The sequence below is a fragment of the Sinohyriopsis cumingii genome, chromosome 6, assembly GCF_028554795.1.
Source record: "Sinohyriopsis cumingii isolate HCF-2022 chromosome 6, ASM2855479v2, whole genome shotgun sequence".
NCBI lineage: Eukaryota > Metazoa > Mollusca > Bivalvia > Unionida > Unionidae > Sinohyriopsis > Sinohyriopsis cumingii.
Genome location: NC_142966.1, coordinates 23292182 through 23317686, shown reverse-complemented (window position 1 = coordinate 23317686; position 25505 = coordinate 23292182). Strand labels below are relative to the sequence as shown.

At 36.7% G+C, this 25505-nt stretch overlaps 1 protein-coding gene across 2 annotated transcripts in view; it reads right to left on the bottom strand.

Annotated features, from left to right (window-relative positions):
* LOC149796484 (isobutyryl-CoA dehydrogenase, mitochondrial-like) overlaps positions 1-25505 on the bottom strand; it is a 73295-nt gene that overhangs the window by 5838 nt on the left and 41952 nt on the right. For both annotated transcript variants that reach the window (XM_089961198.1, XM_089961199.1), the window contains 5 exons: positions 20002-20078; positions 15726-15863; positions 14059-14194; positions 12996-13093; positions 12043-12195 (listed from right to left, as the gene is read on the bottom strand). In XM_089961198.1, coding sequence (XP_089817324.1) covers positions 12043-12195; positions 12996-13093; positions 14059-14194; positions 15726-15863; positions 20002-20078 — 602 coding nt within the window. The remainder of the gene's footprint in view (positions 1-12042; positions 12196-12995; positions 13094-14058; positions 14195-15725; positions 15864-20001; positions 20079-25505) is intronic.

Here is a 25505-nt window from a genome sequence, read left to right as displayed (position 1 = left end):
CCTGACAAACTTCACCAAATATTCTGACAAACTCCACCAGATATTCTTGACAAACTCCACTAGATATTCCTGACAAACTCCACCAGATATTCTTGACAAACTCCACCAGATATTCCTGACAAACTCCACCAGATATTCTTGACAAACTCCACCAGATATTCTTGACAAACTCCACCAATATTCTTGACAAACTTCACCAAATATTCTTGACAAACTCCACCAGATATTTTTGACAAACTTCACCAAATATTCTTGACAAACTCCACCAGATATTCTTGACAAACTCCACCAGATATTCCTGACAAACTCCACCAGATATTCTTGACAAACTCCACCAGATATTCTTGACAAACTCCACCAGATATTATTGACAAACTCCACCAGATATTCTTGACAAACTCCAATGGATATTCTTGACAAACTCCACCGTATCAAAACTGGATTAAAAGTATTGTCCATGTTTGACTGAACATGTCAACAATCAAGAGCAATACACAAACCTTAAAATGCCAAAAGCCTTTGACCTTGAAGATAGTGTCACACATAAATCAATTAACTTGTCTCATATATTGTCAATATATACCCACATGCAAAGTTTGATTGAAATAAAAAAATCCATATTTGTTTGGATTGCTGTTTAAAGTATTCTTCAGATAAATCCACAAATCAGGTTTGAAAGAAAGCCATTTGTAACTGTTTAGATTATCATGGTCACACGTCATAACAGATACAACCTTTGACTTTAAAATTAATGTTACAGTGATATTAACTTGTTTTTGAAATGCAAGAAACTACAAAGCCTATTTAAAGTATGCTGCATTTGCAAGTCCTGTATTCATATACAAATTAAGTGAAACACTGTATAATGTGGCCTTTGACTTAATTCATGTGTCAAATTGGTCTGGTTATCCAATTCATTTACATCAGTGGGCAATGTTGGTGGACAGCTATGCACCATTTTCTAAATATTGCAGGAACTGCTTCTGTGAAAATTCCATTTCAGTTCAACATTCCATAAGAAAAGGGTATATAGTTAACCTGCTCGTATTTGTAAGACAGGCACCTTCGTAAGACAGCCATGTGTTTCAAGACCCAACATTATTCAATCCATATAAAGCTAGTTTTTAAGTAAATTATATTTCTTTGAGAATAATTACCTATCACATTACATTATGTATATTAGCCTGCTACCTCATGAATCCAGCTCTACTAAAAGATGAAAATTGTCTGATTATATTTCAAATTGATAAAGGGTAGTAACTCCTGCTCATACCTTCCATTGGCACCACCAGATGTTGCTAATTTTTGGCTGAGCGAGATACTAATGAGGATGCTCATATGGCAGGGTGGCTGGGAGGATTTTCAAGTAATGTGATTGGTTAAGTAATCTCAAAGAAACATAATTTACTAAAAAAATTGCTTTCTCTTCAAATGTCTTCCCCAATCATATTACATTAGAAGAATAAGTAATAGGAGGAGGGGAGGCTGAGCATCTGACCTCTACCTCAGGTATCCTTCTCGGGAAGAATAGCTGGGTTCCCCATGTGAATGATAACTGGTTCTCCTAATTACAAAAGCAACACAGACTGAGGTAACTTGACCTGTGTCTCCTAACTATGGTTAAGAAGGTGATGCTGAAACTGTCTTACCTACAAAATTTGACTGGTGAATTCAAAGCTAACAGGCTGTGTTGATTGATTTAGTTGGGTCTGGTGTCCATCTGCGCTGCTGCCACCAGCTCAACCAGATCCAAGGTTTGCTTCTGTGATGCTAAATCTCTGAGATAGAAAATTGAGAAAGTTGACTCCACATGCCAGCCAACAGGTTCCACTATTTCATGGATCGAAATATTATGAGATGCCTCAAATACCATGAGCTGTAATCTTCAGAGGCAGAGCTGGTCTTGTGAGACCTCAGTGTATGCCAAGTATATAACTCACTTCTGTCATGAAGCAAGGGCTTGATGGGTGATATCCTGTTTGCCAACTTTCACCAGGAGGAAGAGGCATCTCCATGCATTTCAAGTAGTGCTTGAGAGTGCAAACAGAATCTTACATGGGAGCTGCTCTTAACATGTCTATGAAAGAGGGAGTGAATGATTAACCTTTGGTTATAAAAAGTCGGTAACCTGTTCTTGGTTACAAAGCCTGGCTGTGTCAAGAGGACAACTCAACCATCCGATCTGAACTGAAGATAGTTCGAGTCAAAGGGTAGCCTTTGATAGTGATGGGGACCAGCTGTTTCTCCTTAATGAGCCAGAGAAAACAGTTGAGGGGTTGAGGCACTCAAAGGGACAATGTGGTTGGTCTGTCACCAGTCACTGAAAACATGCCACTTTCCCTTGTAAGCCTTCAGAGTAGAAGGCCTTCTTGCTCTCAAGATTCTCTGCACAATTGAAGGTTTAAATTGTTTGTCACGCACAACTGTCTGGATAAGAGCCAATCATGCAGAAGAAGACAGTCCAGGCAGAAACGGAATATCCACGACCTTCATTGCATGAGGAGATATGGGTTGGCCGAGATCTTCCTAGATCAAGTAGATCAGTGACCCAAGACTTGTCCCATCCGAGAGGGGTAACCAGAATCATCTTGCAATTCTGACCCTGTAGCTTCCAGATTATTTTTGGTACCAGAAACATTGAAGGGTAGGCAAAGGCCCACAACCCTCCCAACTAACTGACAATACATCCACAGCCCAAGCTTCTTCATCTGGAATGTGAGAGAAAAAAAGTGGGTAACTTGTGATTCCACCTCATCGCAAAAAGTTCGACCACCAAATGTCCCCAAAGTGCACAGATCTAAGTGAAACCAACTGACTGAGAGACCATTCTGTGTGAAGGAGTATACCTCTTCTGGATAGAGTATCAGCCAAGATGTTTAGTTTGCCAGGAATGTGTCTGATTTGTACACTGATATGGAGGTTGTCATACTAATGTATAAACTGCAAAATAGAACATACAGGTTGGGCGATCTGGTGCCCCCATTTTAGGTGATATGACACCATGTCTGTATTGTTGGACATAATGAGAACTGTTTTCCCCAAGAGATGATCTTCCCAGAAGTGAAAGACTTTAATGACAGCCTTCATTAGGAGGATGTTGATGTGCAGAGGCCATTCCCCTCGCTCCCATGTGCCACTGATTGTATTGAAGTCTGGCAACAGATGGGCATCCTAACTGTATGCACTGGCATCAGTGCATACCATTATTTCCACTGGGGCTTCCTGTGGTCAGCCAACCTAGGTTCTTCCACTGATGTAGGAATGATCAACTCTCATGTGTGACCATGACTGCTTGACTGAAAACTTGAAAATGATTGAAACTGTGCCAACAATATCATCTGTAAGAGGCACATAAAATGGTAGCCAAGCAGGATCAGGTCCACTGCCACATTGAATAAACTGTGGAGTTTCAAGAACTCTCTTGCTGAAACCCAAGTCTTGCTTGAATCGGACTCAACAAGTCTGATGATTCAGGTAATGCAAAAATGAGGAAGCCACACAAGATTCCAGTTGATTAAAAACCCCATACCCAGATGGACAAAGTTCTGGGATTGACGGAGGTCTGAAATTTGCCAGTTCACTAATAAGCCTCAATGATCTTAAAGGAGATTGTTCCTGCCTTGGAATAGGATAGAACTTACCATGTGTTTCTGGAGGATGTTGTGCAGGCATGCTGCTGTTGCTGTAGAAGATGTCAACTAGAACAGGGAGACAATGCAATCCATAATCTGTCTAAAAGCCCAGGGGATAATGTTGAGGCCAAAGGGAAGAACAGTGAATTGATAAACAGTGCTGTGGTAAGCAAATGGAGAAAATTGTGGGAGACAGGGATATGAAAGTATGCATTGGTCAGGTCGAGACTGATGGCCATTGTTATGGACAAGCAGAATGACCTCACCATATCCATTTTGAACTTTGGCCGTGCAATGAATCGGTTGAGGTGATTCAAGTGGATGATGGACTTCTGCTTGTCATTTGCTTTCCAAATTAGAAACAACCATGAATAAAACCCTAGGTATTGTGGCTTTTGCACAATTCCCAATGACAGGTTTTGAGACGAGCGACCATATCTCTTCTGATCTGTCAGGAGACAAAAACAAAAATTAAAGCTAAATTAAGTGAGAAAAAAAGGTAAAAGTCATGCTAACTCTTCATGATCTTGTATAAGTCAATGATAGTGTAGTGGTGGGACAGAGGCCTTAAAAGACTTAAGTCCCGAAAGGTGACAAAATCACTCAAACATCGGCAAAAATAATGCATATAACCTGCAGTAGATCGATATATCCACACAATAAATCCAAAAGGAATGATGGATGTGCCTACTGGAATACAAAATGGCTGGACTGACAGAGGATGAACTCCAGGACATGTGCTCTACGCAGCAGCAAAGCTAAAATCTAGAGACACCTGGCAGTGCCAAAGAGAGGTAAAGGCAAGAGTTACTACCCTTTGTCTATTTTAAATAGAATAAAACATTTTTCTTCTTTAAGTAGGGCTGGACTCATTAGATAGCAGGCTAATATTCCTAATGTAATGTGACTGAAAAATATATTCAAAGGAGAAACTTAACCTTCACCCAATACCCTGCCTATCACCTGCCACCCAAGCTTTGATAAAGAGGCAATTAAAAAACTTCAATATCAGTCAATCTAGAGTGTGGACAGATGTATCACTGGACAGACATGTACTAGAATACCACTTGAGTGTGGACAGATAAATCGATGGACAGACATGTACAAGAATACCATGACTTTGGACAGATGAATCAATGGACAGACATGTACCAGAATACCATGACTTTGGATAGATGAGTCAATGGACAGACATGTAAAAGAATACCATGACTTTGGACAGATGAATCAATGGACAGACATGGACAAGAATACATGACTTTAGACAGATGAATCAATGGATAGACATGTACTAGAATACCACTAGAGTGTGGACAGATGAATTAATGGACAGACATGTACTAGAATACCACCAGAGTGTGGACAGATGAATCAATGGACAGACATGTACTAGAATACCACCAGAGTGTGGACAGACGAATCAATGGACAGACATGTACTAGAATACCACTAGAGTGTGGACAGATGAATTAATGGACAGACATGTACAAGAATATCATGACTCTGGACACATGAATCAATGGACAGACATTTACTATAATACCAACAGAGTGTGGACAGATGAAATCAATGGACAGACATGTACTATAATACCACTAGATTGTGGACAGATGTATCAATGGACAGACATACAAGAATACCATGACTTTAGAAGATGTATCAATGGACAGACATGTACTATAATACCACTAGAGTGTGGACAGATGAATCAATGGAGATATGTACTATAATACCACTAGATTGTGGACAGATGTATCAATGGACAGACATATACAAGAATACCATGACTTTGGACAGATGTATCAATGGACAGACAGATACAAGAATACCACTAGAGTGTGGAGAGATGAATCAATGGACAGACATATACAAGAATACCATGACTTTGGACAGATGTATCAATGGACAGACATGTACTATAATGCCACTAGAGTGTGGACAGATGAATCAATGGACAGATAAATACTAGAATAACATTAAAGTGTGGACAGATGAATCAATGGACAGACATATACAAGAATACCATAACTTTGGACAGATGTATCAATGGACAGACAGATACAAGAATATCACTAGAGTGTGGAGAGATGAATCAATGGACAGACATATACAAGAATACCATGACTTTGGACAGATGTATCAATGGACAGACATGTACTATAATGCCACTAGAGTGTGGACAGATGAATCAATGGACAGATAAGTACTAGAATAACACTAAAGTGTGGACAGATGAATCAATGGACAGACATGTACAAGAATACCACTAGAGTGTGGACAGATGAATCAATGGACAGACATGTACTAGAATACCACTAGAGTGTGGACAGATGAATCAATGGACAGACATGCATAAGAATACCATGACTCTGGACAGATGAATCAATGGACAGACATGTACAAGAATACCATGACTTTGGACAGATGAATCAATGGACAGACATATACAAGAATACCACTAGTATGTGGGCAGATGTATCAATGGACATACGTGTAATGGAATACCACCAGGGTGTGGACTGATGAATTAATAGACAGACATGTTTAAAAATACCACTAGAGTGTGGACAGATGCATCGACGGACAGACATGTACTAGAATACCACTGGATTGTGGACAGATGAATCAATGGACAGACATGTACAAGAATACCACTAGAGTGTGGACAGATGTATCGATGGACAGACAGATACAGGAATACCACTAGTATGTGGACAGATGTTTCAATGGACACACATGTACTATAATACCACTAGAGTGTGGACAGATGTATCAATAGACAGACATGTACTATAATACCACTAGATTGTGGACAGATGTATCAATGGACAGATATATACAAGAATACCATGACTTTGGACGGATGTATCAAGGACAGACATGTACTATAATAACACTAGAGTGTGGACAGATGAATCAATAGACAGACATGTTTAAGAATACCACTGGAGTGTGGACAGATGTATCAATGGACAGACAGATACAGGAATACCACTAGTATGTGGACAGATGTTTCAATGGACAGACATGTACTATAATACCACTAGAGTGTGGACAGATGTATCAATGGACAGACATATACAAGAATACCATGACTCTGGACGGATGTATCAAGGACAGACATGTACTATAATACCACTAGAGTGTGGACAGATGAATCAATAGACAGGCATGTTTAAGAATATCACTGGAGTGTGGACAGATGAATCAAAGGACAGACATGTACAAGAATACCACTAGAGTGTGGACAGATGAATCAATAGACAGACATGTTTAAGAATATCAGTGGAGTGTGGACAGATGAATCAATGGACAGACATGTACAAGAATACCTCTAGAGTGTGGACAGATGTACTGATGGACAGACATGTACTAGAATACCACTAGAGTGTGGACAGATGTATCGATGGACAGACAGATACAGGAATACTACTAGAGTGTGGACAGATACACTGATGAACAGTTAAATACAAGAATACCACTAGATTGTGACAAATGTATCGATGAACAGAAATGTACAATACCAATAGAGTGTGGAGAGATATAATGATGGACAGACAAGAATACCAAACTGATTCCTATGTCACAATTTAGACATTAGATTCAATCTGGTAATTTTGCTGCATTCTAAATGTCTTCATCACAATATTTCATCATATGTGCAATCTGATGTTCAGCATCAAGAATGTATCTCTTTAGATTTAAGAAAATATTACATGAATGAAATGGAGACATTGTACTGTCACAAGTGGCAAACAAAGAGGTATCACTAGGATTTTAAAACTAGGAGTGTGGCAGTATAAGATTCCCATTGTGGTAAAAATAGGAGTCCCACCAGCAAAAGTTGCAGTCCCCATCCAGAAAACATTGCTGATTAGAAGAACTATTGGTTGCCATGGAGTTTAATTTCTACATTTTTTATAACACTGACATATAGCTCTTGTTTGTCCATCAGAGTAAGACTGAATTTTAAGTTTTGTAAATCCAAGGAAAGGTCTTATTCCAAACACTATGCCGTTCATCATACACTTTCTTATACTTGGCTACTGTCCGATCCAATATATCAGTTCTAGCAACTTTGGCATTCTTTTAAATCTCATTAGAATCTCTAGCAACTTTGGCATTCTTTTAAATCTCATTAGAATCTTTGTCAATTTGTCATTTAACCTCAAAATACCTGTCCAAATTTGCCAACGACATTTTGTCTAAGTCTCACATGTCTTGATTTTGACGTCACATGCACTACTTACTCACCTACACTCAGAAATGAACAAAATAATGAACGCTTAAGTGTTTATTTGATGTCCTCTTATAAATGACCGCATGTACATCTCTGGGTCTTTCTTTCTCTGAATTCAATTACTGTAAACATTAGCACATTTTCCCACCCAGCAACCTGTCAAAGTCTTTTTACTTGCTGCCAACTACTGCATCCTATTCGTTTGATGTACTCATATAATAGCAACATGCACATCAGGGGGTCTTTCCGCCACTGAATTCTGTCATTGTAAATATCAGTACATCTAATTGATCAACACATTTTCCCATTCAGCAGGTGGCTGAAGCAAGCCTGGCAAGTCTTTACAATTTTCTGCCTACCTATTACATGTGTATGTAGGATTTATGCATAAGTGATTTTCTATGTCCCAGATAACAAATATGCATCTATATACACGTGATTAAGCATTTCTGAGACCTCTGAAGTAAGTAAATATTATATGAATGAAATGGAAACATTGCATTGTCATTAGTGGTAAATAAAAAAATATTATAGATGTGAAATAGAAACACTGTAGTCACAACTCAAAAACAAGAAAATATTACACAGTGAAACAGAATCATTGTACTGTCACGAAAACATTTGGCAAGTGAAGTGGAAACACTGTACTGTCATGAATGACAAAGAAAAAGATGAACTGTCAGTAAAACGGAAACTTTGTATTTTTTTTCTCACAAGTAATAAAGCAATCAGTGACAATGAAAAATGTTCCCAATTCACTCATGAAATATTTCCTTATATCTATTCACAAAACAGATTTTCTTTTTATTTTATACAGATGAAAGCAGGTAACAACAATTAACATAAATTTTTCCCATTCTATTTGTGCCTTGTAAATGATTAAGCCATTATAAATTAATAGTAATAATTAGGACAGCAAATTTTAACACTTTTACCCTGCATCTAATGCTTTAAATATTCTTTTGTGTAATTAATCATTTTTTTATACATGAAAACTGAGACAAATATTTTTCATTCACATTTTTTGTGCAAGACTAAAACTGTTAAATTATGGGGGTTGGTTAGCATCACTGAGTGCTTTGGTTTGTGTATCTATTTTGTTATTTCAGCATTCAGTTTACCTGTGATGATTTGTGTATCTATGTTGTTATTGCAGCATTCATGATTCAGTTTATCTGTTATGGTTTGTGTATCTGTTTTGTTATTCCATCATTCAGTTTATGTTTTGGTTTGTTTATCTATTATTCTATTCCAGCACTCAAGCATGAATAATGAAGAAAACAAAATACATATTTTCTGTCTATATAGACAAAGGGTAATAACCCCTGCCCATTATCTACCATTACTGCCACCAGTTATCACTAGTTTTTAATCTGAGCAAAATTCTAATTAGGATGCTTGCATGACAGGGTGACTGGGAGGGGTTTTAAGAAATGTGATTTGGTAAATATTCTTGGAGAAAGATAATTTACTGAAAAAATTTGTTTTTTCCTTCAAATATGTTCCCCTATCATGTTAATCTTCAGGTAATAGGAGGAGGGTACACTGAGCATGTTACCAATACCTTGGGTATCATTCTAGGGAAAAATGGCTGCATACATTTACATTATCTGCGACCTATACAAAGTCATCCAGTTAAGAATGTGATTATTCAATTCTTCTTACCAAAAGTATACTGGCAAATCCAGTGAAATTTAAAGGCTATGCTGGCTTTAACTGTGTCTGGTGGTCATCTGGGCTGCCACCATTGAACTCACATAATTCAATAATTCAGAATTTGTCTCTGCAAAGCTAAAACTCTGAGATAAAAACTTGAGAAGACTGATTCTGCATGTCAGCCAACAAGTTCTATTATTTGTTACACCAAAAGCAGATGTCGCTCTAATGTCTTGAGTTGAAATCCTCATGAGGTGACTCCGATCTTGTGAGACTTCAGAGCATACTGAGCACATAACCCACTTTGTAAAAAATATGGCTTGTGGGGTGATATTCAGCTTTCTGGCATTAACCAGGAGAATAAGTTCTTTGCAACTGCCACAACTTGCCTCTGTGCACATAAAGTTGTGATCGAGGGCATGGACAAGGTCTTGCATTGCTGCTACTTTCGACGTGTCTATCAAAGATAAGGATCAAACAACTCTGCTCTGATTGCCGACTGACAGCAATTTATTTTTCCACATAAAGCCTGTTTGCAATCCCAAGGACCACTAAACCATCCAATATGAACTGAAGATAGTACTAGCAGTCAAACTAAAATGGTGTCTAACTCGCTCTCCCAGATTGGTGAAGCTAAGTCTATCAGGGACCATGTCATGTAGCTTCATTGAGGTGCAGGTTAAAGGCTCAAATTTATCTGAACTGAGCCGTGTTTAACACAAGGACAGATTCCATTTTGGATACAAGTTGCTGGATTTTGGACAATTCAAACCAAAATCGGCTAATAGGTCTGATAGATCTTTACTATGACCAATATCTCTTCTTCCATGATGCCAGAATGTGTTGTAAATTATATAGCAGTAGCTGTTGATGGTAATAGGGGTCAACAGTTTCTGCTTGAGAAAAAATTAAGATAGTTGAGGGATCAAGCCACTCAAAGAGACAATAGAGAGGCATAAAATGGGAGACTAGCAGGGTCCAGTCCACTGCCACAATGAGTAACCCAAAGAGTTGCAAGAACTTTCTCTCTAAAATCCAAGTGCTGCTGCAAACAGACTCAATGAGTTTGATAATCCAAAATAAATGAACATGATGGAGTCATACCAGATTGATACTGGTGATAAACTCCATCCTAAGATGGACAAAATACTGAGATGGATGAATGTCAGGCTTTTACCAGTTCATGAGGAAACCAAAATGATTTGAAAGGGACGGGAGATTGTTTTTGCTCTTGAGACGAATAGAACTTACTATATCTTTCTGAAAGATCGCGTCTAAGCATGCCACCACTGCTGTAGACAAAGTTTACTTGAACAGGGTGACGATGCAATCCATAATTTTGGTAAAGGCCAGGGTCTGATGAAGAACTTAAACCTTGTTGCAGTACTCATACCTTCTGATGAAAGTTGTATTGAATTAGCCATCTCCAACTTGAACTTCAGAAGGAGAATGTATTGTTGAGGCAACTCAGGATGTGTAATGGCCTCAACTGGCCATTGGTCTTTTACACGAAGAAAAGCAATGAATGAAATCCTGGAGATTGTGGTTTTCACACAATCTCCAGCACCCTTTTGTTGATGAGTGATCACATCTCCTGTTGTATAGTATCATACTTCTCCAAATCTGACAGTACGTCTATTAGAAAGGGAGGAAGAAAGAGGAGGGGTCTGGAAAATGAAATCTAAATCCCCTCCAAAATGACCCAGATCACCCATTTCTTTCAAGAAAATTAATCTATACAACAAGATTGGCATTGTAGGTGTCTAGGACACAATTACCCAATAAGCTCAGCCAATCAGATGCAAGATTACCTTAATAATATGCATGGATGTAAGTCATAAAGGAACCCATCCAAAATCTTGAAATAAGCAGGTTTTACGAGCCTGCTTGAAATCAGATGAGAAATTTGGCTCCTAGATGGGGTAACAAGCTCAACCAATCAGATGCCAGATCACCTAATTAGTATGCATTCTTACTCATTATCAAACTCACCCAAATTCTTTATGATACAAGCCTACGATCCAAGTTTGATCAAAATCATAACAGAAATATGGCCTCCAAACTGGCAACAAGAATAACTAATTAGATGCAGATTTATCTCAATAATATGCGTGCATCTCATTCATTATTGACATTGTATCAGAAACATGAACTAAACAGTGACTAATGAGCAACTGTTGAGAGACCCATTGTCCTCCGTCCTTATGACTAGGTGAGTTAAATTCAATATTTTTCCAAGCAATATCAATTGCACAGATTTTCTGCATGACACAAAAACGATGAATATAACAATGTGAAAATAATAATCAACAATTTAAAGCATCAGTGAAGACGTCTTTACATTCCTGATTGAGATGCCATTCAAGTCCCAATATTTTGATACCTGCAAACAAAATGAAAAAAGTGTACTGCTCAACATCAGTTATTCTCTTCAAAAAGAATACCTAAAGCATAAGACTTATTTCACTGCAGTCTAAAAAGAGTAAACGTCTTACAAAAAAATGTATAACATACCTTAAAGCACTCCTCTGTTGCAAAATATTTAGCCATGGAGCAGAGGGGGACCTTCTCTGGCCAGTTTTTATCCAGAGCTGTGGCTGCCATCCTAACCATATTCCTGGATACCACAAGTTTGGTAGCCATCTCAGCTAGCTTAAACTGGAGGTGCTGGTGAGGAGAAGATGAAGAAAATGAATCATATGTTACCAGGTAAATTTTAAAAACTGATGAATTATATGCTAAATTTTAATAGAAGACTGAAGGTACTTTGGAGATAAGGTAACACTTGATTTTCAAGACCACTGTTTTGAAAGACTATTTTTCTTGCAAGACCACATTTTGCAAAAGGGGTTTTCTCATACATCAAATTTTACTGTAATAAATGATGAAAATATAAGGAGACTGTACAAGTCAGAAATAAAAGAATATAACAATGTAAGTATATATTGTTAATTGAGTTTCTAAGTAAGGTTTAATATGAACTAAACATTTTTTTAATGATATAACAGAATGTTGAAATTCAACTTGACTATTTGTGCTAGCTGTATTGACCTCATGCCCTAAATTATACAATAATCTTTATGAACATGTAAATATTTATACAACCTGTAATGTAAACAAATCTACAGTAACTGAAATTGGAAGCTTGACCTATCATTCCGAGTTAATTAAATTTATAACCTGTGAATTCTCATTGATTTTAGGATAATTTATTCTGGGGTTGGGCCACTTTAAACAAGGACTAGGGAACTCAATTTGGCCTTTGATGACTGCTATAAAAACCCTATCTCTATGAGTAACTTCTATGGTGCCATTATGTATTTAAGTTCATCAAACAAATACAGAACTTAAATAATTATCTAAGAATAATGATTAACCATGAAAAGATTTTATACAAACCTAAACTACATATTCCTGTAGGAATTGTAGCAATTGCAACTTGGATTTTTCTAAAAATTCTAACATACTTGGAAATTTTCCAGGTGTTTCCCAAACTGTTTCCTGACTTTGACATGATCCCTGGCAAGTTCAAGACAGGACTGAGCTGCTCCCAAGGAACATGATGCTGTAATTTTTTTGAATACAAAAGTATTAATTTTCAACTTCAATGCAAAAACACCAACTAATTACAGATTCAAATAATACTGGCATCAGAACATTCATCATAAATGTTTTCCAACTTGCCTGTCTTCACTGGAATGAGGTATACTACAGACTGAAATTACCAAAGATGTGCATGCACAGAGGAAGATGACAAGCTTCCTGATATTATATCTACATAATTATATCATCACAAATTTCCTTTTCTTACAATACAAGAAGAATAATGAAGAAAAAAAGACTAGGAAAATTTTAATGGAAACTAGATCTGAGTATTACAATGTTTATGGCATCAGCACAGAATACAAACGTCAATATCGATTGAGTTGCAAAATGCATAAACATCTTAAATAAATGTCTTTGTGACACCGATGTATCACCAGGTCATCTGCATATGCATATATACAAAGACGGTTTTGGCACAATCCTGTCATATGGTTGTCAAGCCCTAAGGTTTTAAAAATTTGCAAAAGAAAACAGAAAAATTGATCTGTACATCTCATAAGTCATCAATACATGTTTACAAATATATCTATCAACTGTCTTTTGTCACTGTCAAGTGCATCAAATTCATCTGTCCACATCATGTGTGGATGTTTCTGTAATCCTGCCAAAAAGCGTCTCAAGACAGAGAGACAATTGGGCAGACAGGACCAAATCAAGCATAATTAACCTTCTTAACATAAAGGTTTTACGAACTACTATTCTACATAATTCAATCTGATGGACAGACAATGAAAAAAACACAAAAAGAACAACTGACAAAACATAAGCAAACAAATAAAGAAAATTCTCTTATTTTAAATCACCTTTTGTTGACAATAGCTTAAGCACAATAATCAAAGAAAATCAAAGAATGCATCAAAAAGCTGTTGAATATTGTGAAGTATGTACATCAAAATCCCTTAAATGCAATGTCTATCTACTTACCAATGTTTACTCTTCCTCCATTTAACCCTCTCATGGCAATCTTGAAACCGTCACCGAGCTGACCAACTAAATTACTCACAGGAACTTTGCAGTCCTCAAACATAACAGCTCTTGTTGGTTGTGAATTCCAACCAATCTTATGAAGATAAAAAGCAAAATGCATGAATGATATATATATGTACTTACCAACATTGCAATTGTTAGCATCAATAAATGTGAAAATAGCTTTTCAGCTTAATTTAAAATTGTTTTAAATCCTTTCATGGCGTTAAAGTAGGTTATTTCCCTTTTGCCTATGGCAGTATCAAATAAGGTAGCACTAAACAGTTTTCGGACACAATAGGGGTCAATGTTGGACCCCACAACTTTCTGTCACAGTTGGGGTTGAAAAAGGACCACCACTCCTTTCAAGTCATTTGTTATCAAAATTGAACTCCATCACCATCAACATGTATACATTTTCATGAGATAATGGAATTACTGAAAAGATTGGCATAGCAAAGCTGATTCATCTGTTTCCCATATAAAGTCAAATCCCCTCCCCTCCCCATAACATGAGAAAATTCCAACAAATCACAATTTTCAACCCCACAAAGAATGCATACTGAACAAATTCAGAGATATTCATATATAATACAGTGACAATTGTGTCCCAGATGCTACTTTTAAATAATAAATGGGAAAGTAAATCCTGAATTTACCAAGTTACCCCAAAATCAAAGTGTCTATGAAAATGTCCAAAACTTAGTTCTAAAACACAGTTATGAGAAAACAGAAAAAGTCACTTCAGTACCCATCAGTCCTAATGATTAGTTACCAGGGTAACCTATCTAATTATAATGATATTCAATGTTAGTTACCAGGATACCCTATCTTTATATTAAATGTCAGTTACCAGGATACCCTATCTAATTATATTAAATGTCTGTTACCAGGATACCCTATTTAATTATATTAAATGTCAGTTACCAGGATACCCTATCTAATTATATTCATGTTAGTTACCAGGATACCCTATCTAATTATATTCAATGTTAGTTACCAGGATACCCTATCTAATTATATTCAATGTTAGTTACCAGGATACCCTATCTAATTATATTCAATGTCAGTTACCAGGATACCCTATCTAATTATATTCATGTTAGTTACCAGGATACCCTATCTAATTATATTCAATGTTAGTTACCAGGATGCCCTATCTAATTATATTCAATGTTAGTTACCAGGATACCCTATCTAATTATATTCAATGTCAGTTACCAGGATACCCTATCTAATTATAATTATATTAAATGTTAACCTGAACTGCTTTCATTGTAAGTTCATACATGTCAACCCCTGAGATGTATAAGCGTAATTATTACTAATATGAGTGGCAAAAAACAGCAAAATGGCAAAAAAAGTACAATCTGAACATAAAAAGAGAAATCTATTACATGCAATAATTACAGAAAACTGTATGAAAAACGTACATTTATTTTTGCTACTTACCTGGATCAGCAGTTAGTTAAAATTCTTGTCACAAATCAGCTAAATCCAAGTGGATTAGCACAAGAGTACAACCACAAAATAAAATAATAAATTATTTATACATAAGATTCACTTGATCGAGTAGAGACCTAATAATCTGTATACAAATCCATTGTAAATTTTATATTTATTACCTTCTTTTCTTTCTTTCCAAATGAAAGTCCTGGTGAGCCTTTTTCCACAAGTATACAGGAAATACCTTTAGGGCCTTTCTCACCTGTTCTGCACATTACCAAGTTCATGTCTGTATCTTTACCTCCACTGATAAATGCCTGATAAAATAAAAGTGGGTGAATGAAAAAGCTTGCAAACAACCTAATCATAGTGGTGCTATCTGGCAATCATGCAATCCTATCAAATCATGTAAAAAATTTGGCACGCAGAAATACTGTATCAAAGTTGTGGAGGTCATGTGACTTTAACACAGATATGCTATTGTTAATGATAATAATACCTCCAATTTGCCATCTACTAAACACAGACAACATAAGGAATAAACCATAAGAAACAATGTAATTGAATTTATGCTGCATTTCAAAATAAATACACAACCATGGATTCATTAATACACATTAACAATATTAATGTGCACATAGTACCACCCAGTCACCTTTGAACTTTGTTGCACGTTTGACATAAATTTTAACAAAATTCTTGTTTTAGTCTACTAGAGTGGAGTCATATTCTGAATGAATATGCATTGAAGAAACTTTTCCAACTGGTCTGGAAGGGACTGAGTTGTTTTTCTGTTGATCCAACTCAATTCTGCTTTTCTGCTCATGATGGACTGGGTTTACTGGGTCAATTCAGTGCAGTATGGAGAATGTGATTTCAGTTGGAAATGTAGTCGAAATTAAAGAACAATTTAGTGTGTATCAGGTTTCCCAGGACATGGGTCATATCATTCAGATTTGCAGAACTAAAAGAAAGCGAATTCCGAGGAAATTCAAGATGCATAAATGTAAATATATTTATTACCATTCTTATTACCAGCTAAAAAAAGGCATATGTTAATGCCCTGTAACTTGCAAGCTTGTTGTTGGAGGGACCTCAGCTATGACATATATGGCTTGTATTGGCAGCTTAACAATGTATCAAAGAAATTAAATGGGGAAAATTGCAAAGCAGCTGTTGTGTGACAGTCCATTTAGCCAGCAGAAATAATAATTTTTCATCATCTAGGCTCATTGGCTCTGATGCTACTAGTTTCCTACCAAAACTTTCAGTTGCATTTTTTCTTGAATTTAGTGCTTTGACTGGCTAGTACTGTGGTACATCTCTGATGTGTGATTGCCTCTGACCTCAATATGCTTTTCTATACCATTTTTTTATAGACCCTAGAGAGCACTTGTCATAGTCTGAACCATTCTATTTGCAACAAATTACAAGTATTTCTCCTAAATAATCATTTAAACGATCAAATGGTATTTTCAATTACTGCATTTCTCACATTTGTTGCTGACATTGCAAATATCATGTTCATTTGTTTGCTTTTTTGAAAGTTTCATTTGTGACTCAGTAAATTTGTCCACATTGTTAACTTTATTACACCTCTCCCTCGATAACTTGCGCACAATGGGGTACACAAACATAGACCGCACTATAAGCGAGGCGTGAGTTACTGAGGGACCTCCAAAACTTGCTTTGACATCAAGAAAACCTTACAGCTGGGGTGGGGGGGGGAGCGGCGTTAGGGTACTGGGCTGTTTAATGACTGAATCCTCATTTTACCATCACGTCGATAATAATTTTTAATAATGCGCTTTTTCTAATGAAGTTGTTTGTTATTCTGTTTAAATAACATTTTTTTTTTCTCTAAATATATCCAACATATGAAAGATCATTCCAACTGGTTTGAACAACCATCACGTGAATGCGAAAAATCTGTGTATTACGTCACTACTTTTTCTTTTCTTGATGTGTCTGGTTCCCGTAGTGGTATTTAATAGTATCTTGCCAAATCGGTAGTCCACAGTTTGGGAACTAGACTAACTGTTGATACACCACCAAATAAGATTCCTTTTTTTCTTAAAAAACACACGACATTTATTTCGTGACACGTCTATGTCGAAAATCAATTTTTTATTGTTCAATTAGTGCAATGTTAATGTCGTGATTTCATTGGTAGTAATAATGAATTTTCTTATCATCCCTGAGGATGTCTCTAAATGCCAGTTCAAGAATTCTCTGAAACTCGCTTGCCCACAATGGTCCGTATCTGAAATCAAGCTCTTTATTTTACGAAGTATTCTTATCGCTTTGCTGCCTTGTTATCTTTGATCACAGTTATGAAAGAGTCGGTTAATTTAAGGTAGTTTCTGTTACATACACAATAATGTTTATTAACAGTGTTCGATTGATCAAATGGAGTGAGTTCACCTGACATACGACCGAGGCCATTAGATTTGAAGTTAGTCTGATTTTGTATCTTTTAACTTTTCTTTTATTCTACCTCCTTTTTTTTATTCAAAAGACATAATTAACGTAATAATATAAAGGAGGCCAGCTTTTAATTCAGTGCAAATACTTCTGCAAGTCAGTTATCAAACCACGGTCGGCACTTAATTAGGTTCTCAGAGAAACGCTCGCAGACATAGCTGATATGGTAGATTGACGCATTTTATGTTTAATTACAAGAGGACACATTGCACTTATGATGATTACACTTAAAAGGAACTAAAAGATGGAACTAGAACACAAATTTCAATTGATAAAAAAATTATTTAATTTGTATTCATTTATTAAAGTACTGCCTCCACTTGGCATGACATTTTCATTGATCGAAATTTCCTTACATATCGTTGATTGCGGTGTACTAGGAATGTTGTTTGGAAAGAAAATGTAAAAAATTGTATGAGTTATTTTTAAATTTTATATTTCATGGTGTTGATTAAAATTTCCAGGTCCTATCTACTGTTTTCAATGATAAAACGAGCGATTCATCAAAGTTTCCGTTACCAATGTTGATCACGATTTTCTTCAAGTTCAACAAATAGGGAGAAATTTTTGGGGTATTTTCAGGTTTAAAAAATGGGATCCATGCTTGACACCGCATTATAAGCAGGTTCGCGAGTTATCAGGGTGCAAGTTATCGAGGGAGTGGTGTACTTCTATTTTCTGATGGATGAAAGGGTTGTAAAATTCATTCACAAACAAATCTAATCAACCAAAAGCTAAAGCATCCATGACATGAGTGTACATAGTTTGTTTACAAAGTACTTCCTAATACACTATACTATTTCTAGGCACACAAATTGTGCTGTATGAAGCCGTGCAATATGGAAAAATACATGAATCTGACAATATAATGGAGAAATAAAGAGCATATAATGGAGGTTATACATTATCTGAAATCATATATCAATTCCAAAATAATCTGATTGCATGATGGTACAGTGGTTAAGGTACTGGAAGAGTGACCAGCAGGGTGGGGATTTGATTCCCAACATCAGTTCACTCCAATCTGACTACAGCTGAGTGTTCTAAGATACAGCACTTGAATCTACTTACCTCCACACAATATAATATTTATGTATTGCAGTGCCATACAATACAATACCAGACCCAAAACAATCAACAGATGATCTCAAAACTGAGAAAAAGAACTTGCAAATTAGTGGAAATTCTTTTAAACAGACCCATGCTCAATATGTTACTGATTCACCTTAATTTTTTCTATCACCTGACCATTGCTAAGGATTGTTCTGCAAAGATAATTAGATCAAATTCGTTCCCTTTATATATACAACAGTTATCTGCCATTAGTATTATATCCATATACAGTAAGTAGCATGTTGAAATCTTAAAGCAATGCAGGCCACTGCAGGCCCAATATTATGGTTTGAGTTATCAGTCATTCCAAGCTACATGTATGCTGTGATTTTAGACAAGAGAATGCTGAACAGTGGAAAGTACTTTTGTTGTACAGAATATACAAATATAAATGATGTCTGAATGAACTAAATTTTACTGTACTTCTCAAGTCCATGAAATAAAAGTTACAGTAATGTTTTCCAGTATTCTGTGTGAAGGAACTATTTTCATACTGAGTGCAATTTTCTTCTTTCCATTAGCACTGATCCACATGCTGCAAAATATTTTATTCGTTTTTTTTACGAAAGATAAAAATCACAAACTTTAAAAAAATATAATGCAGTAAATACCTAAGTCTTTTTAACCAATAAGCTACAAAGCATAACGTGAGTTACAATTAAGTGTTATGAAAACTCTTGCCAGACATGGTCTAGAGATTTTAACTGCTTCACAAAAATGCAAGTCCATCCATTTAAAATTCCAAAAATTTTATCAAATAAATTATAGTACCAAACATATTTTTCTGCCAGAAATTACTCATACTGAGTTAGTCTGAATTCTGTAAGATTTAAATATCCATAATATAAATCAACTAACCTTTGCTCCATTTATGATAAAGTGATCGCCTTTCTGTTTAGCTGATGTTGTTAGGTTTGCAGCATCACTTCCATGATCTAAAAAGCATAAAACAATCATAACATAAAACAAAACACTTCCATAATCTAATTAAAATTAAAAAAATACTAAAAGATTTAAAATTGTAAATAAATGAGAATCAGTTTCACAAGGGTTCACTGTATGAAACAATATGGTCAACTTTGAGCTAGGCATGTCTTGGAGGTAGTCATGCAATGAGAAAGAACATTTATCAAACATGGCCTTCAATGAAATAATTAATTAGGGCTAAGTTAGAACAATAAAGTTTCTGCAGAGTGCAATGTTTCCACTGTGACTCGGGCTATGATGTATCAACCTGTAAGCAACAAAGACTGGGCATAAATAATGTCGGATTGCCCAGAATAACTGACCATAAAGTCACACTTGTCATAAAACTGCATTCTGGCCAATAAATTTCACCATTCCCTTGCCTGATTGAACAAGTAATCTGAAAAGTTCATTTTCAGCCCTGATGGCATTGCAAATTTTTTTAACAAACCTTTCGCATGAATTCCTAATGTTGTTTATCATTATGTCCGTAATACACTGATTGAATACCTACCAATACCCACATTTGTTTTGTACATTGCATGATGATGTCAGCACTACACTTATTGAATACCTACCAATACCCACATTTGTCTTGTACACTGCATGATGATGTCAGCACTGCACTTATTGAATACCTACCAATACCCACATTTGTCTTGTACACTGCATGATGATGTCAGCACTGCACTTATTGAATACCAATACCCACATCTGTCTTGTACATTGCATGATGATGTCAGCACTACACTTATTGAATACCTACCAATACCCACATCTGTCTTGTACATTGCATGATGATGTCAGCACTACACTTATTGAATACCAATACCCACATCTGTCTTGTACACTGCATGATGATGTCAGCACTACACTTATTGAATACCTACCAATACCCACATCTGTCTTGTACATTGCATGATGATGTCAGCACTACACTTATTGAATACCAATACCCACATCTGTTTTGTACATTGCATGATGATGTCAGCACTACACTTATTGAATACCTACCAATACCCACATCTGTTTTGTACATTGCATGATGATGTCAGCACTACACGTATTGAATACCTACCAATACCCACATCTGTCTTGTACATTGCATGATGATGTCAGCACTACACGTATTGAATACCTACCAATACCCACATCTGTCTTGTACATTGCATGATGATGTCAGCACTACACTTACTGAATACCTACCAATACCCACATTTGTCTTGTACATTGCATGATGATGTCAGCACTACACTTATTGAATACCTACCAATACCCACATTTGTCTTGTACATTGCATGATGATGTCAGCACTACACTTATTGAATACCAATACCCACATCTGTCTTGTACACTGCATGATGATGTCAGCACTGCACTTATTGAATACCAATACCCACATCTGTCTTGTACATTGCATGATGATGTCAGCACTGCACTTATTGAATACCAATACCCACATCTGTCTTGTACACTGCATGATGATGTCAGCACTGCACCTTTTGAATACCTACCAATACCCACATTTGTCTTGTACATTGCATGATGATGTCAGCACTACACTTATTGAATACCTACCAATACCCACATTTGTCTTGTACACTGCATGATGATGTCAGCACTACACTTATTGAATACCAATACCCACATCTGTCTTGTACACTGCATGATGATGTCAGCACTGCACTTATTGAATACCAATACCCACATCTGTCTTGTACATTGCATGATGATGTCAGCACTGCACTTATTGAATACCAATACCCACATCTGTCTTGTACACTGCATGATGATGTCAGCACTGCACTTATTGAATACCTACCAATACCCACATTTGTCTTGTACATTGCATGATGATGTCAGCACTACACTTATTGAATACCTACCAATACCCACATTTGTCTTGTACATTGCATGATGATGTCAGCACTACACTTACTGAATACCAATACCCACATCTGTCTTGTACACTGCATGATGATGTCAGCACTGCACTTATTGAATACCAATACCCACATCTGTCTTGTACATTGCATGATGATGTCAGCACTGCACTTATTGAATACCAATACCCACATCTGTCTTGTACACTGCATGATGATGTCAGCACTGCACTTATTGAATACCAATACCCACATCTGTCTTGTACATTGCATGATGATGTCAGCACTGCACTTATTGAATACCTACCAATACCCACATCTGTTTTGTACATTGCATGATGATGTCAGCACTACACTTATTGAATACCAATACCCACATCTGTTTTGTACATTGCATGATGATGTCAGCACTGCACTTATTGAATACCTACCAATACCCACATCTGTTTTGTACATTGCATGATGATGTCAGCACTACACTTATTGAATACCAATACCCACATCTGTTTTGTACATTGCATGATGATGTCAGCACTACACTTATTGAATACCTACCAATACCCACATTTGTCTTGTACACTGCATGATGATGTCAGCACTACACTTATTGAATACCTACCAATACCCACATCTGTCTTGTACATTGCATGATGATGTCAGCACTACACTTATTGAATACCTACCAATACCCACATCTGTCTTGTACACTGCATGATGATGTCAGCACTACACTTATTGAATACCTACCAATACCCACATTTGTCTTGTACATTGCATGATGATGTCAGCACTACACTTATTGAATACCTACCAATACCCACATTTGTCTTGTACACTGCATGATGATGTCAGCACTACACTTATTGAATACCAATACCCACATCTGTCTTGTACACTGCATGATGATGTCAGCACTGCACTTATTGAATACCAATACCCACATCTGTCTTGTACATTGCATGATGATGTCAGCACTGCACTTATTGAATACCAATACCCACATCTGTCTTGTACACTGCATGATGATGTCAGCACTGCACTTATTGAATACCTACCAATACCCACATTTGTCTTGTACATTGCATGATGATGTCAGCACTACACTTATTGAATACCTACCAATACCCACATTTGTCTTGTACATTGCATGATGATGTCAGCACTACACTTACTGAATACCAATACCCACATCTGTCTTGTACACTGCATGATGATGTCAGCACTGCACTTATTGAATACCAATACCCACATCTGTCTTGTACATTGCATGATGATGTCAGCACTGCACTTATTGAATACCAATACCCACATCTGTCTTGTACACTGCATGATGATGTCAGCACTGCACTTATTGAATACCAATACCCACATCTGTCTTGTACATTGCATGATGATGTCAGCACTGCACTTATTGAATACCTACCAATACCCACATCTGTTTTGTACATTGCATGATGATGTCAGCACTACACTTATTGAATACCAATACCCACATCTGTTTTGTACATTGCATGATGATGTCAGCACTGCACTTATTGAATACCTACCAATACCCACATCTGTTTTGTACATTGCATGATGATGTCAGCACTACACTTATTGAATACCAATACCCACATCTGTTTTGTACATTGCATGATGATGTCAGCACTACACTTATTGAATACCTACCAATACCCACATTTGTCTTGTACACTGCATGATGATGTCAGCACTACACTTATTGAATACCTACCAATACCCACATCTGTCTTGTACATTGCATGATGATGTCAGCACTACACTTATTGAATACCTACCAATACCCACATCTGTCTTGTACACTGCATGATGATGTCAGCACTACACTTATTGAATACCTACCAATACCCACATTTGTCTTGTACATTGCATGATGATGTCAGCACTACACTTATTGAATACCTACCAATACCCACATCTGCCTTGTACATTGCATGATGATGTCAGCACTACACTTATTGAATACCTACCAATACCCACATCTGTCTTGTACATTGCATGATGATGTCAGCACTACACTTATTGAATACCTACCAATACCCACATTTGTCTTGTACATTGCATGATGATGTCAGCACTACACTTATTGAATACCTACCAATACCCACATTTGTCTTGTACATTGCATGATGATGTCAGCACTACACTTATTGAATACCTACCAATACCCACATCTGTCTTGTACATTGCATGATGATGTCAGCACTACACGTATTGAATACCTACCAATACCCACATCTGTCTTGTACATTGCATGATGATGTCAGCACTACACTTATTGAATACCAATACCCACATCTATCTTGTACATTGCATGATGATGTCAGCACTGCACTTACTGAATACCTACCAATACCCACATCTGTCTTGTACATTGCATGATGATGTCAGCACTGCACTTATTGAATACCAATACCCACATTTGTCTTGTACATTGCATGATGATGTCAGCACTACACTTATTGAATACCTACCAATACCCACATCTGTCTTGTACATTGCATGATGATGTCAGCACTGCACTTACTGAATACCTACCAATACCCACATCTGTCTTGTACATTGCATGATGATGTCAGCACTGCACTTATTGAATACCAATACCCACATTTGTTTTGTACATTGCATGATGATGTCAGCACTGCACTTATTGAATACCTACCAATACCCACATCTGTCTTGTACATTGCATGATGATGTCAGCACTGCACTTATTGAATACCAATACCCACATCTGTTTTGTACATTGCATGATGATGTCAGCACTGCACTTATTGAATACCTACCAATACCCACATCTGTCTTGTACACTGCATGAAGATGTCAGCACTACACTTATTGAATACCAATACCCACATCTGTTTTGTACATTGCATGATGATGTCAGCACTGCACTTATTGAATACCTACCAATACCCACATCTGTCTTGTACACTGCATGATGATGTCAGCACTGCACTTATTGAATACCAATACCCACATCTGTCTTGTACATTGCATGATGATGTCAGCACTGCACTTATTGAATACCAATACCCACATCTGTCTTGTACATTGCATGATGATGTCAGCACTGCACTTATTGAATACCAATACCCACATCTGTCTTGTACATTGCATGATGATGTCAGCACTGCACTTATTGAATACCTACCAATACCCACATCTGTCTTGTACACTGCATGATGATGTCAGCACTGCACTTATTGAATACCAATACCCACATCTGTTTTGTACATTGCATGATGATGTCAGCACTGCACTTATTGAATACCTACCAATACCCACATCTGTCTTGTACACTGCATGATGATGTCAGCACTGCACTTATTGAATACCAATACCCACATCTGTCTTGTACATTGCATGATGATGTCAGCACTGCACTTATTGAATACCAATATCCATATCTGTCTTGTACATTGCATGATGATGTCAGCACTGCACTTATTGAATACCAATACCCACATTTGTCTTGTAAATTGCATGATG